Source organism: Amphiura filiformis, chromosome 7 (assembly GCF_039555335.1).
Source record: "Amphiura filiformis chromosome 7, Afil_fr2py, whole genome shotgun sequence".
NCBI classification, from domain to species: domain Eukaryota; kingdom Metazoa; phylum Echinodermata; class Ophiuroidea; order Amphilepidida; family Amphiuridae; genus Amphiura; species Amphiura filiformis.
Genome location: NC_092634.1, coordinates 44,152,561 through 44,168,303, shown reverse-complemented (window position 1 = coordinate 44,168,303; position 15,743 = coordinate 44,152,561). Strand labels below are relative to the sequence as shown.

Sequence of the window (15,743 nt, the reverse complement as noted above, 5' to 3'; positions counted from 1 at the left end):
ATCCCTTAAAATAAAAGTGGATTGTTTTCTGGGTATTTCACCTTAATGTCATGATCCCTTAAATCTAGTTGCAGTTATGTGCACTGAAGCTTGCAATCTAGATGTGGTGTGTGTATTGTATGTAGTGGTCAGACCTGGATTCTAGGTCAGTCCATTTCTTTTGTGGACAATTCTTTAGGTATTGTCAATATTCAGATTTTTTGTGTGTCATGTAAATTAGTCTTTGGCTTGTGGATGCATGTTCACAGAATATCTGGGCCTCCAATTTTAACATCTGATTGAGATAAGATCTGCTGCCCATTTCACTGAGGAAAGTGAAATGTTGTTTTATTCAGCATGATGAATATTTCTCTATACTAACATCGTATGGCTAAAAAGGCTTTACCAGTTTGCGATGCTTCATACAGAAAGATATACCAGGTCTTATGGAAGCTAGAATCAGCAATAGAAGCTAATTTGTGCCTTGTGTTTGAGTCGGGTTTGGTGAAGTTTAAAATGGTCGTCGTGGTTGAAGCTGACACTTTAACTTTTCCAACTTTGTGAGAACCATGCTGGTTTAAGACATTGTTCGTGTAAGTAAAATAACATTGTTTGTAAATTATAAAGTGGATTTAATGATGAATTAGTTATTTAAAGAAAGCTCTGCTTGTGATAGTTAAATTATTGTTTTGGCGGGAAAATCAAATTTAGATTTTCATAGTGTGATAAATTTTGTGTTCAGCATAAAGTTCCAAATTGAACATAATTAAATTGGTGCTGAACATATCATATAATTTTGTGTCGAGATTGACAATTTAAATCATCCTGCTGTAGAGACATAAACTTCAGGAATTTAAAACATATCTTGTGGAACTAGCCGTGTGTGAATGTTGTAAAGAAGTTCCATATCTTTCATTAATCAAAGAAAGAAGTCAGTAGTAAATTCTGTGGCTCATTTGGAAATATGAAAGTCTTCCAGATAGAATATTGTGTGAAGTTTATCATATGAACTTGAAAACAAATCCTAGTCACGGATTCATTAATTGTATTTATACAGCCGTACATGTGTGTGTATACTCTACTCTTGGACTTGGACGTTGGGAACTGTTGTTTTCGTCGACATTCTGCATTCCATGTAATTAACCGTTGGTTGACCTAGGCGTGGCTACGTGTGTGGCATCATAGAGAATGGATTCAACGCACTGTATAACCGACAACGTTGTGATGGAACTCTAGTCATGTAACGACGTTTAAAACGTATCCTTTCCAAGTGCACTTGGTATTTTTTTTTATCGCGATTGATTAAATTGAGTATACTCATTATTTAGTTTCATCTAACTGACTGGTCATAATATATTTAACCGTTATTGCCATTGTGATATTTATTTATTTTTCATGCGTATAAGAGAACTTTTTTTGAAGTATTTATTATAATCCTTTTGTTGCGTGACATTATTCCATCTCTTTGTTGTTCACATTATTGCTGCGTGGCTTAGCTTAGCGTCGGTTGGGAATTTCAGTCCAATCCTGACATTTGTGGGGGCTCGTCCGGGATATAAAAACAAAGCTAATAGCAAAAGTTACCAGTTATTTTGTGAACAAGATTGTGACTATTTTGTCCGTATTTTTGCGCATTGTTGGAAGAGTGTTTGGTTGTGTCAAAATAGTGTCAGCAAGGTATTCAGGTTCAATAGGCTCATTTGCAATTCTGCTTCTATATACGATTTGTGCATTGAATTTCTGGTTGCGCTCTATTGCAGTCATTTTTTCCCAATCATGGATACTGATAAATTAACTTTGTCAGGAGAAAAGATGGGTTATACAGGGGAGGACCTAAAACAATTTGTCAAGACGCAGCGTGACCTTGCGCGAGATGAACGTGCAGCACAGCGCGAATATGAGAAAGAGGCACTTGTATTGCAATTAAGAATTGAGGAACTAAGGAAAGAAAATGCAGCTAAGGGCATTAAAACAGAACATGCATCTGCAGGCCAGGGTAAAGCAAAAATTCCCAAATTGCCAGAATTCCGTGAGGATAAGGATAACATTGATGCTTACTTACAAAGATTTGAAAGGTACGCGGAATCAAATAAATGGGAAAGGGATGACTGGGCTTTAAATCTTAGTGCATTGTTGCATGGGAAGGGTTTAGATACTTATGCTAGGCTTGCACCAACTGATACTTATGATGTTCTAAAATCTGAATTACTCAAAGCGTATCAAATGACCGAAGATGGATTTAGAAGTAAGTTCCGTTCAGCTAAACCCGAACAAACAGAAAGTGCTCCACAGTTCGCGACAAGATTGGAGAACTATCTGATTAGGTGGGTAGAACTGGCTGCTGTAAACAAGAATTTTGCTGGGTTATCGGACTTGTTAATACGTGAGCAATTTGTCGCTGGCTGTAACAAAGACATGGCGTTGTTCTTAAAAGAAAGGAAACCTAAAAATGTTGCCGAAATGACTCAATTGGCTGAACAGTACATAGAGGCGAGAGGTGGATGGAATGCTTCCTTTGGTGGTAAGTTACCACATCAAAGAGGTCAACAATCCTCGGGTAAGAAGACTAACACTACCCTCCCACTCATGGTACTAATCCAAAGCAGAGTACGAATACTGGAGGTAACCAACGAAGGTGTTTTATTTGTGACAAAGTAGGACACATAGCTAAAGACTGTTATCGCCGCACTAGACCTACTTTGAAAGCTGCTAGTTTACAGGGAAGTGCATCACATGGACACAAATCAGGTAAACAAGGTAAGAAGTTAAATCAGACTGATACTTCATCTTCTCTTTGCACTGCATGTAGTTGCGAGTCTTGTGGCCAGAACAGAGTGCATACTGCATCTGCTTGTTTGCTGGTCTCAAATGAAATGTATGGTGAAGGTGTGAAATCAGACGATGCGTATGTAACGATGTCTTGTGGTCATAAACTTCCTCTTGCGAGTGCTGCGTGTAGTGATAATTTAGTAGAGGATATGCCGGTCGTTCAAGGTTTTCTTGGTAATAAGGAGGTTCAGGTGATGAGAGATTCTGGGTGTGACGCGGTAGCTGTAAGGAAGAGACTTGTGCCAGAAGAGAAATTTACTGGAGTATATGACAAATGTCGTCTTATTGATGGTACGGTGAGAACTTTTCCTGTTGCATGTCTGGATGTTGATACACCATATTTCACTGGTCATGTTCATGCTCTGGTGATGAATGATCCTGTGTATGATTTGATTTTGGGTAATAATCTCCGTGGGGTACGTGAACCTAAGGATCCTGATCCTGATTGGAAACCACGTTGTCAGTCAAGTGTAAACACAGATGACGAGGACCATGGTGAAGTTAGTAATGTGATGAACGCTGTACAAACTCGTAGTCAAAAGGTGGCAACTGAGAAACTCAAGAAAGCTCTTAAGGTACCAAAGGTAGTTACTGAGATTATTTCTGCTGATAAGTTGCAAAAGGCTCAGGCTGATGATCCAAGTTTGAATAAGATTCGCCAGTTAGCTGAATCGGGTGAAGTAAAGGTGAGTCGTTGTGGTGGTACATCAAAGTTTGTGTGTAAGGATGGTATTTTGTTCCGTGAATTTCAGTCTCCATCTGTCAACTTTGGTGAAAGTCTCAACCAAGTTGTTGTTCCTCAACCATTTCGCATGCAAGTTATGAAGTTGGCTCATGAAACGCTCTTAGGAGGACATGCTGGTGTGAATAAAACCACTCTCAAGGTCTTGAAACATTTCTTCTGGCCTGGTGCACAAGCAGACATTGGTAGATTGTGTAGATCATGTGATATCTGTCAGCGAACATTTCCCAAAGGTAGAGTAACAAAGGTTCCTCTTGGTAGTATGCCGATCATTGATGTTCCCTTCAGTCGTATAGCAATGGATCTTGTTGGTCCTATTTTTCCGTCTACAGAGCGAGGTCATCGTTTTATCCTTACAGTAGTGGATTACGCTACTCGGTTTCCTGAGGCAGTTCCGCTTCGTAACATAGATTCGATATCAGTAGCAGAGGCACTGCTGGATATTTATTCCATAGTTGGTTTTCCACGTGAAGTACTTAGTGATCAAGGTAGGCAATTCACGTCTGAAGTGATGGCTGAAGTCAATAGATTGTTATCTATCCGTCAGTTAACCACAACTGCTTGGCATCCGATGACAAATGGTATGTGTGAAAGGTTCAATGGTGTGTTGAAAGCTTCTCTGAGAAAGATGTGTGAAGAACGTCCTCGTGATTGGGATAGGTATATCAATGCATTACTTTTTGCGTACAGAGAAACCCCTCATGCTAGTACTGGGTTTTCTCCGTTTGATCTTTTGTATGGTCGATCTGTGAGAGGTCCTCTTGGTATGTTGAAGGAGTTCTGGACAGGTCAGATAGAAGAACCAGAAACCAAGACCACATTTGAGTATGTTCTGGATCTGCAGGATAGGTTGCAGAAAACATGTGATCTTGCTAGAGAAGAGATGAAGAAGTCTCAAGGTAAGTACAAGATGTACTATGACAGAAAGGCTAAGGCTCGGAAATTTGATGTCGGAGATGAGGTATTGTTGTTGCTCCGTACAGACCATAACAAACTTCTATTACATTGGAAGGGTCCATTTCCTGTGGTAGGTAAAGTAGGTAGTATGGATTACAAGGTGGATTTCGGTACCAAGGTGAAGACATTTCATGCAAATTTACTGAAGAAGTATTTTCGTAGAGATACTGATCAACCATCCAAGGTAGTGGCTGGTCTTTTACAGATTGCGTGTAGTGCCATCATTGAAAGTGAAGTACAAGAAGAGTCAGAAATGTCAGAGGAAGATGATGTGTCTTTGACGAATGAAGATCTTCTACAGATTCCATCTTTTCAGGCTGAAGAAACCATAGCTGATGTACATATCAACCAAGACTTGACAGAAGAGCAGAGTTTGGAAGTGAAGAGATTGCTAGGTAACTATAGTAGTGTACTAACCGACAAACCAGGGTTTACTCATCTAGGTTCGCATGATATCAAACTTACGGATAGTACACCGGTTCGTATGAAGCCATATCCTATTCCATATGCCTTACGAGACTCGGTGAAAGAGGAAATCAAAACAATGTTGGAGTTGGATGTGATCGAACCATCAACTAGTCCATATGCATCGCCGCTGGTTGTCGTCAAGAAAGCAGATGGTAAGAATCGAATATGTTGTGACACTCGCAAAATTAATGCGATTACCGAATTTGACGCAGAGGGGATTCCTTCTCCTCAAGAAATCTTTGACCAATTGGGAGATGCACAGTATTTCTCAAAGTTAGACCTCAGTAAGGGTTATTGGCAAGTTCCACTGACTGAGAATGCCAAACCGCTTACTGCGTTCCTTGCTTTTGATCAGTTGTATCAATACCGGAGAATGCCGTTCGGGCTCGTCAACGCTCCTGCGACATTGTCTAGGATTATGAGGAAACTGTTGAACAATCTTGACAAAGTAGTAAACTACATAGATGACATATTAGTGTATACAGTCACTTGGGAAGAACACTTGGAGAAATTGAATGAACTTATGAAGAGGCTTAGAGATGCGAACTTGACTGCTATATCGGCTTTGAACGTGTCGAATTCCTAGGTCATACTGTTGAGAAGGGATGTCGTCATCCAAATCTAGATAAGTTGGAGGTCATACAGAAGGCTTCACGTCCTGTGACCAAAACACAGCTGAAGTCGTTTTTGGGTCTTGCCGGTTTCTACAGGCAGTACATTCCGAACTTTGGAGCCATAGCGGTACCATTGACAGACAAGACGAAAGCTGGTGAACCAACGAAAATCAACTGGGAGAGAAGCCAAGAATTAGCATTTCAGACCCTCAAGAGTATGCTTGGAAAAGCACCCATTCTACATCTACCAGACTTCCATCGTCAATTCATTCTACGCACAGATGCAAGTGATGTAGCGATCGGAGCTGTCCTGTTCCAGGAGTTCGAAGGTGTCAAATTTCCACTTGCATATTTAAGTAAGAAGTTGAACAAAGCACAGAGAGGATATGCGATAATGGAGAAAGAATGTCTTGCCGTTGTATGGGCAATTCGCAAGTTAGAACTTTATTTGTACGGACGAGACTTTGTCTTAGAAACAGATCATCAACCACTGCTATGTGTGAAGCGTTCCAAAGTTGCAAATGGTCGGATAATGCGTTGGGCATTGTCATTGCAACCATATCACTACAGGATTGAGGCAATCAAGGGAAGTGACAACATTGGCGCAGACTACATGAGCAGGATTTCACATGAATAAGGTGATGTGTATTTTTGTGTAGCATTGGAAATTCAAAGGTAGAATTTGTGCAATGTACATTGGAGAAGGTAAGAGTCATGTGAAAAGTAATTTTGAGTATATATCTTCTTGGTGAAGACAGGTCACAGTTACAACTGTAAATCCGCTTAAGGTTAAGTGGTAGATGGTAAGTTGTGGAAAATGTAAATCCACTTATTTTTAAGTGGTGATTGTGTGTTATATGAAAATTGTGTAGCCACAATTTGTTTAAGGGGGACGTAAATGTCATAATTGGAGTTGATCCCTTATCATAAAAGTGGAATGTTTTCTGGGTATTTCACCTTAATGTCATGATCCCTTAAATCTAGTTGCAGTTATGTGCACTGAAGCTTGCAATCTAGATGTGGTGTGTGTATTGTATGTAGTGGTCAGACCTGGATTCTAGGTCAGTCCATTTCTTTTGTGGACAATTCTTTAGGTATTGTCAATATTCAGATTTTTTGTGTGTCATGTAAATTAGTCTTTGGCTTGTGGATGCATGTTCACAGAATATCTGGGCATTCAATTTTAACATCTGATTGAGATAAGATCTGCTGCCCATTTCACTGAGGAAAGTGAAATGTTGTTTTATTCAGCATGATGAATATTTCTCTATACTAACATCGTATGGCTAAAAAGGCTTTACCAGTTTGCGATGCTTCATACAGAAAGATATACCAGGTCTTATGGAAGCTAGAATCAGCAATAGAAGCTAATTTGTGCCTTGTGTTTGAGTCGGGTTTGGTGAAGTTTAAAATGGTCGTCGTGGTTGAAGCTGACACTTTAACTTTTCCAACTTTGTGAGAACCATGCTGGTTTAAGACATTGTTCGTGTAAGTAAAATAACATTGTTTGTAAATTATAAAGTGGATTTAATGATGAATTAGTTATTTAAAGAAAGCTCTGCTTGTGATAGTTAAATTATTGTTTTGGCGGGAAAATCAAATTTAGATTTTCATAGTGTGATAAATTTTGTGTTCAGCATAAAGTTCCAAATTGAACATAATTAAATTGGTGCTGAACATATCATATAATTTTGTGTCGAGATTGACAATTTAAATCATCCTGCTGTAGAGACATAAACTTCAGGAATTTAAAACATATCTTGTGGAACTAGCCGTGTGTGAATGTTGTAAAGAAGTTCCATATCTTTCATTAATCAAAGAAAGAAGTCAGTAGTAAATTCTGTGGCTCATTTGGAAATATGAAAGTCTTCCAGATAGAATATTGTGTGAAGTTTATCATATGAACTTGAAAACAAATCCTAGTCACGGATTCATTAATTGTATTTATACAGCCGTACATGTGTGTGTATACTCTACTCTTGGACTTGGACGTTGGGAACTGTTGTTTTCGTCGACATTCTGCATTCCATGTAATTAACCGTTGGTTGACCTAGGCGTGGCTACGTGTGTGGCATCATAGAGAATGGATTCAACGCACTGTATAACCGACAACGTTGTGATGGAACTCTAGTCATGTAACGACGTTTAAAACGTATCCTTTCCAAGTGCACTTGGTATTTTTTTTCTCGCGATTGATTAAATTGAGTATACTCATTATTTAGTTTCATCTAACTGACTGGTCATAATATATTTAACCGTTATTGCCATTGTGATATTTATTTATTTTTCATGCGTATAAGAGAACTTTTTTTGAAGTATTTATTATAATCCTTTTGTTGCGTGACATTATTCCATCTCTTTGTTGTTCACATTATTGCTGCGTGGCTTAGCTTAGCGTCGGTTGGGAATTTCAGTCCAATCCTGACATGTGTAAAGCAACCAGATCTAACATTTAAAGAAACCAGCGGAATGTCCACTGAGGCCTATTGACCATGACCTATTTTGCTGTGTTACCTAGGTAGTGAAACATGCAAGATGGTGCAATCCTATCCTTATTTGAATTGATTTATCAAAACGAACATTTTGACACCTCTTTTGGCAAAATCGGAGCACGTTGATGTTTTTGACCCTCAGAAGCCAAAAACATGACCTTTGACCTTTTCGGTTATAACTCAAGAACGATATGTCCTATATAGGTCAAACTATACACTTTCTGAAACTTTGTGACTAGAGATATAGTTTGTAACACAATTAGAGCAAGTTTGAAATTTGACCCTGTGTAAAAGTTCGATGACCTTTTCCCGCCGAAAGTTACTCCGGTTCAATTGCTATCAGGCATTTTTGTATAACCCATGATATGAACTACCTATGGTAAAAGTGCAACTTTGCCCCCCCCCCCCCAAGTTGTTCCGTCCAACCCCGAGCTCACACACTATTTGGATGGGAGCCGAGATATGGGCATTTGTGATAACGCTGGAAATTCATTAATTTATGCAAAATATCACCAAGCTCAATCGTGTTGAACATTAAGCTGTTAAACGTCACAATGCAAGAAAAATGCGTTTGAAGTTTCATTTTTATACAGACAGCAATGCATATATATATTTTGTTTTAATCAGAAATCGTAAACCAAGGCCGGGTTAGGTTCCTATTTGAATTTAAATTACATATATTGATGTGAGCTATCGTTTTCAGTAACAAAAATGATTTTGGTATTTTTCACATGCGGAGTCAAACTTGATGACGTCATCATATTTTGTCCGATAGACGTTATACAAATTTATATTTTGGAATCAAACATATTTTTTCTTACTAAGAACATCCAAGTGTATATGAAAATAGTTTAAAAGATTTAAAAATTGGTTAAAATATATGTTTATGAGAGAAAATAGCCAATATTTATTGCCGTAATAAAGTGAAAAAACAGCATATTGAGAAAATCGCAATCAAAAATTATATTTAGTACACACGTCAATGTGAAAAATAAAATTAAAAGCTTCCTAACACAATATCTAAATATAATACAGCTTTTAACTTAACAGAAATGGAAGAAGAAATATTTTATGTATCCATACAGGTAAGAATATTTTTTTCATAAATTTTGCATTTTTTCACAAAAAATTGATGACGTCATAATTATTGCGCAATATCTATTTTTTTGCAATCCTGAGAAAAATACGACCTCTGAATTCATAATCCTGAGGTTCCAGACTATCAATATACATGGGTTGTAAAAAAAGTTCTTTCAAGGTAACCTAACTCCAGTTTTAGAGCCCTTTTTAAAGGTTGGGGCTCTGACTAACCCGCTATATCTGAGTTTCTTGGTAGGAGGATCCCTCGGTTCGAATGAGACATATGCACTGCGTTTCTATCTCTAGTCGAGCCAGTGGCGTTGCCAAAGATGCCTCAGGGACATCTTGCGCTCCCCCGTCTGGCCCCCACTGTGTGATGCTACTGAGTAGAGCCATATGTCGATTTCGCTTGATGCATTCTCAGTTGCTCACCATATTCGTTTTGCAGGGTTTTTTTTATTTGGAGCCTCTTGAACAAGAGGTTAAGAGCCATTCGTTACTTTTTCATGCTGCATGCTGACGTGGATCGTAAAAACAATAGAGTGCTTGCGATTTCCAAACGTCCGTAGCATACACCCGCGAATCTATTCAAAATCACTCTCATGTGACTGGATTTTGAATAGATGCACGGGCGGATGATACGTATGTTTGGATATCGCGGCTTTCTGAATACGATCCTAAAATCTTTCAGACGTGCGTTACCGATTCGCGTGATCTGAACGAGATTGAATGAATGAATGTTGAGTTTATAGATCATGTCTCATACATTATATCCCGTGTCTCATACATGTATTCCCGTGTTAATACTTGAATAATAAAGAGCTATAAGTACGTGTGCGGATAAACTATATAAACATCTCAAAAAAGTAACTAACCACCCCCTTAAATAATAGCCATGAGTCAAAAACGGGTGATTATATTACAAATATTTAAAATGCGTTGGAAGTAGAATTCATTCCTGCACATTTTGACACCTCATTTGTAGCAATTGACTAAATATTGACGTCACAGCGTACATTTAAATCAATGTAGCCCAAGATTTGAAAGTTGCAGTTAATTCTATTGATTTTGCATTCAGTGTAATGGAAAGAAATCTATGTAATGATATCTGAGTGTTTTTGTATTGTAAAAATTTGTATGTAAGTGCAACTTTCAAATTTGGACCTCACTGCATTAAATTGACCGGTGTTTTATTGTTTTCTAGGCTATCGTATCAAATGAGGTGTCAAAATGCGCAAAAATAAATTCTGCTTCCAACGCATTTTACAGATTTGTAATACAATAGCCCCTTTTTGAATAATGGCCATTATTTAAGGGGGGGTTAATTAATTTTTTTGAGATGTTTTCTTGCTAACCTGGAACAGTTATTTTGTAGTTCGTCAACGCTTTTGAGTCGTCTCACCCCCTATGTCGTCTGTAGACGGATTCTTGTTGTCTTGTCATCATTCTATTTCTTGATAAACCTCCTATAGCCTGAATAGCATGGGTGTGCTGGTCAGCTGCAGCATCTTGTATGGATTGCCTTCTCTGTACTTCATCTTTGCGATATTCTGTTACAGCAAAATGAAAAACAGATGATGTTAAAATTTATTGTTGAAAAGTTTGATATTCAATATTTCATATATTTAACGCATTTCATGATATATATATATAACATTGCGACTTAAAACAACAATTTAAAGTGTATGAGACCTTCGTTTTTATAATTCTTGCAATATTAATATTCATTCTTGGACTAGCTATTTCAAGAGCTACCGACTTTTTACTTGTTAGTTAGGTGAAACTAGTCACTTCCGTGATTTTCATTAATTTAATTGAATTTCCAAGCTTTTTCAAGTAACATTGTCATCTGGAATTCTAGCCATTTCCGAAAACAAACTTGAAAATCCAGACATTATATTAAAAAATTGCACCTCTGGGTGGGGGGGGGGATGTGCACTTATACTCTAGCATGACCCAATGTAATAAATGTAATAAAACTTTTTCAATGTTATAAAGACTTTTTCCGACACCATACTATACCAGACATTAAACATTTACCTACCCAGATATAATGGATCTTCCTCGTCTTCCGTCGTATTTGAATTGACGTCTGACTCTTCACTATCAATGCTTCTTTGATCTAATGCCGGTGATCTTCTCTCAGAGGGACTATGCACTGGTTGTCTAGGAGACCCATGACCTGGTGGCGATGTTCTCCTATCAGATGGAGTACGTATTGGTGTGTTTGGAACTGGCCGCCTAGGTGTATCTGGAATACAATAAAGTGCCTTTTCAAGTGAATCTCTCCTTATCCACTGACTTTTTGTGACTGTGAAAAGTTTGGATGGCTCTGAAAAGAGCCTTTCACATGACCTGCCCCTTGTTGTCTGAAAGCTTTATGGCCTTGAAAAGAGTCATAGACTGTCGCTTGTCTATTCTAAAGTAAACCCGATTAATATCCTTCCTATACCCTGCCTGCTTTGAAAATGTTTTCAGTGCCTGGAGAATGTCATATAGTCGGACTTATAGTTCATTGGAATTAAATGGTTTATCAAAAATGTTTTTAAACGTCTTTCCTGATATTTTTCAAAAGAATGAAGTTAATCTATGATTTCAAAAAGCAACAAATGTAAGTGTCATGAACATGGATGTCAAATGAATTTGCTTTGATATTGTATTTAATTTGCTCATTTACCCCGATCAACTTCACCAGCAGGGCAGCTTCGTTAACAATAATTTGAAAATATAAAGTGGTAACGTATTCGTGATTTGTGTTTACCTGATATATCATCGGCTTCTGCTACCGTAGAAGTCAATTGTGACGTATTCCTATCACTACTTCCTTGAGAAGGAGTACGAACTGGCCTCGGAGGAGGTGGTCTTCGTGTTGCTGGAAAACGATGAGTAGAATTGATTCTGTTAAAAATGACTATTTTAAACGAACTTATATTACTAGCGGTCACCCGTCTTTCGCGGTCAGGGTCTTTCGCGGTTGGTAAATTTTGTACATTTTGTGTACATGTAAATGTTTTATTTAATGTGATTAATGGTATGAGAGGAGATGATCATTTTGAACTTAGAAGTATAATATTTAGTATCTTTTCCATATAAATCAATGGCTTGAAATTGCAATTAGATCATGTCTTGCCCCTGTGGGATGCTGATCGCTCTGATATTTAAGATTTTATGCATTTGTTTCTACAGTACTTTTTAGCCCATTTTGGACAAATTTGTTGTACCTTTTAGCTCATTTTTTTATCATTTTCATCCAAGTTTGTCCCCCATCTTGAAATGTACCTTGCTGCCCCTGCCTCCTGCAAAAGTCCTGGCTACATCACTGAGCAGATGAACACAATTTTATTCACATCCCTCTTGGCCCGCTGTGGCCTGCTGGCTGATCTGATATTTTAGATTTCTATGCATTTGTTGTACTTTTTATTTGTTAGCCCATTTTGGATAAATTTGTCGTACTCTTTAGCCCATTTGTGACAACCCCCCCATGAAATCCCCCCCTCTCTCTCTCTCTGAAAAGTCCTGGCTACACCACTGTGCAGCTGAAACAATTTTATTCACATTTCCTTACACTCTATTTCATATAAGTTATGATCATACCTGATCATACATTATGCTGATAACATTAAACATAGCACTACCACAAAGCAGAGTAGGCCTATTCATGGTGTGGTTTGGCAACCCTGATTAATTTGTCCTTCAAAAGTTTAACTTTAACTATAGGTTCTCCATAAAAACACAGAATACAGGCTAATGTTGATCAATTAGTTGAATAAACAATAGATTGTTAATTGAGTTTCTACTGTGTCATGTATAGTTGCTTCTACTGTGTCATGTAATAGTTGAGACCGCAGGCATAATATCCTCACACCGATGACAGGATAGAAGGCCTAATTCAGGCTATGTCAACATTAGTGTATTGTGTTGGCGTTAGCATGCAGGTGTGCTGCCACTGCCTTTGCCCTGCCTTTGAAACTAATTAACATAATTTGACACCCTTAACGTAAACAAAAACAAAATTGGACGTTTTATTGGGGTGCGGACAACTTTACTCTACGAAACGCAAAAATCCGTTTTCCGAAATAATGTAAAACGTAGAAGTTTTTAGCCTTACAAATTCGAAAAACTCAGTAATTTATTATAGATGATATCCATAGTAATCTTAGTTGGCGCAGTCAGTCGGTTGGAGCATTGTGATGGATGTGATTATGAACGTGTAGCTACTGGGGCAAACAGTGTTGTCAGTGCAACCACGGGATATGCACGAACGGGAATACGGTTATGTTGTTTGCCGGACTAGAATGCAATTCACGCGTATTGTATTGCTAATTTTGCGATTTATATAAGATTTTCTCGTTTTCTCACAAAGATGAATAAAGGGGACCATATTTGACATTGTATGTAAGTTTGAAGACAATCCATATACTAAACCAAAATGGGTACGCCCGTTTTAAAAATTGATAATCAGAGTAGCGACAAGCGAGGGATTTTTGTTACAAAACACACGCATTTCATTGAATATTATTCCATCGCTTATCGCTGATATGTATCCGTGATTTGAGTTTACCGGGTTCATCAGCTTCTGATTTCCTATCACTACTTCCTTGAGATGGAGTACGAACTGGCCTAGGAGGAGGTGGTCTTCGTGTTGCTGAAATATGATCGGGCAGAATGGATGCTGTTAAAAATGGATATTTCAAACGTCGTATCTTCGTAACTTATATTTAAAGCAAAAATGAATAAGTACAGAATAGTGACATTTAAAAACCATCATGGCTACTAATTTGAAATCCTCCGTATGCCTCAAGTCAAAAGTTTAATAAGTATCCTGGCTGGTTTGAAATGCGACCCATGTTATTCAGTGCCTGGATGTCTTATATTCTGATTAAAAGTTTTATCAAAAAAGTTTTTTAAACAGCTTAAGTGAATGTCTGATGGCTAAACATTTAAATCAGCTACCATGTGTATGGATGACAACTAGACGCAACGTTCCCGGAACCACCGCTAGGTAGCAGCACACGACGAAAGCTTTGATGGAACACCTTAATTACTTTCATGTGGAAAAACCAGGTAATGCTCTGAGATGCCCGAGATATCTATGATGTAGCCACAATTTTGACATTGTAGCGCATGGAATGCCTTAGAATGGTTTCAAAAGGGTTGGAAACGCTGATAAATATACGAAACAGCATAGATCTGGGCCAAAAAAGTGCATTTAATCGACAGATCTAATAGGCCCCTGACGTCTGCGTGACGCCACGGGTATATACATGTACAGGTAGCCGGGTATAGCCCCCTTCATCTGGCCAGACGCCACCAACGGCATCTATCTCTAGTTCCGAAAAACTCTGGATTTGCTTTACACCCTTTGTTTCTAATTTGCTCATGATGCACTCATTTACCCTGACCAACTTAGCCAGTCGGACAACTTCTTTATTGATAATATGTATAGCTACAACAAGCGATGGACTTTTATTTCACGAAATGGAAAAGCAACCACATGCATTTCATTGCACATTACTCCATCGCTTATCGCTGATACGTATCTGTAATTTGAGTTTACCTGAAGGACTATCAGTCGAACTCAACTGTGACTCATTCCTATCACTTCTTCCTTGCGAAGGAGTACGAACTGGCGACGGAGGAGGTGGTCTTCGTGTTTCTGGAATACGATAAGGTAGACTTGATGCTGTTAAAAATGGCTATTTTAAACGTAACTTATACTTTATGCAAACATGAATAAGTAAAACGGAATAGTGACATTTAACAACCAACATGGCCATCAATTTTAAAACCGCCATATGCTTCAAGTCAAAAGTTTAATAAGTATCCTGGTAGCTTTGAAATGCGACCCATATTTTTTCATTATCTGGATGTCTGATAATCTGATCAATAGTTCAATTATTTGATTAAAAATGTTTTTAAACATCATTTGTCAAAAGAATGAAAAGTTAATGTATATGATTTGGAAGTGTCAAATGGGCTTAAATTTAAACCAGCTACCATGGGCATGGATGTCAACTAAATTTACTTTGATATAAAACCCTTTATTTCTAATTCGCTCTTGATGCACTCATTTACCCCGACCAATGTCACCAGCCGGACAGCTTCTTTAACAATTAATAATAGATTCTATTACCCCCACGACCCATTATTCAAAATCGCGCACTGTGATTTGTTGAAACGCGTCACGTGACAGACCATTAATTAGCGATAAAGTGTCAAGGGCAACGAACTTTATGTTCTTCTATCATCACAGCGCACAGCAGAGCGCACAGCACACCTGCTTATGTAGGGGAGAATGGAATGTCAGGGGTGTGTTATTGTATGTGCATACCTGCTTATAGGGGAGAATGGAATGTTAGGTTGTGTTATTGGAATGTGCATACGCTTTGGCTACGCGTATGCGCTCCACCTTGAGGTAAACAACTTGAAATATTTGGGCAAAAAATTTGATATTTTCTCTTTAAATCACACTATTTTGTGGTAATAGAATAGAAATAAAGGGTGCAGCATTATCCTTTACACGCAAATAATGTGTCCTCGGCAGTAAAACGTTTAAATAATGGGTTCGGCTGCGCCTCACCC

At 38.1% G+C, this 15,743-nt stretch overlaps 3 protein-coding genes across 3 annotated transcripts in view; 1 reads left to right on the top strand and 2 right to left on the bottom strand.

Moving 5' to 3' along the window:
• The window catches only part of LOC140157206 (E3 ubiquitin-protein ligase rnf213-alpha-like), a 73,622-nt gene extending 62,982 nt beyond the window's left edge, over positions 1-10,640 (bottom strand). Inside the window, exon 1 of the mRNA XM_072180323.1 lies at positions 10,517-10,640. The gene's annotated coding sequence lies outside the window, so the exon portion shown is untranslated. The remainder of the gene's footprint in view (positions 1-10,516) is intronic.
• On the top strand, positions 2,895-6,226 carry LOC140157885 (uncharacterized). Its single transcript, XM_072181133.1, has 2 exons — positions 2,895-5,127; positions 5,562-6,226. The coding sequence occupies exons 1-2, from the start codon at positions 2,895-2,897 to the stop codon at positions 6,224-6,226; spliced, it is 2,898 nt and encodes a 965-aa protein (XP_072037234.1).
• A 3,026-nt stretch (positions 10,641-13,666) lies between the features above and the next one.
• Positions 13,667-15,743, bottom strand: part of LOC140157884 (uncharacterized) — a 28,868-nt gene continuing 26,791 nt past the window's right edge. The window contains exons 9-10 of the mRNA XM_072181132.1: positions 14,719-14,817; positions 13,667-13,806 (exon numbers count right to left, since the gene is read on the bottom strand). Of these exons, the coding sequence (XP_072037233.1) occupies positions 13,667-13,806; positions 14,719-14,817 (239 nt within the window). The remainder of the gene's footprint in view (positions 13,807-14,718; positions 14,818-15,743) is intronic.

Bases quoted from the DNA above. Each gene is read 5' to 3' on its own strand.
- LOC140157885 (XM_072181133.1), top strand. From the start codon at position 2,895: ATGTCTTGTGGTCATAAACTTCCTCTTGCGAGTGCTGCGTGTAGTGAT. The intron at 5,128-5,561 runs GTAAGAATCGAA...TCGAATTCCTAG, and splicing joins TGTCGTCAAGAAAGCAGATG to GTCATACTGTTGAGAAGGGA.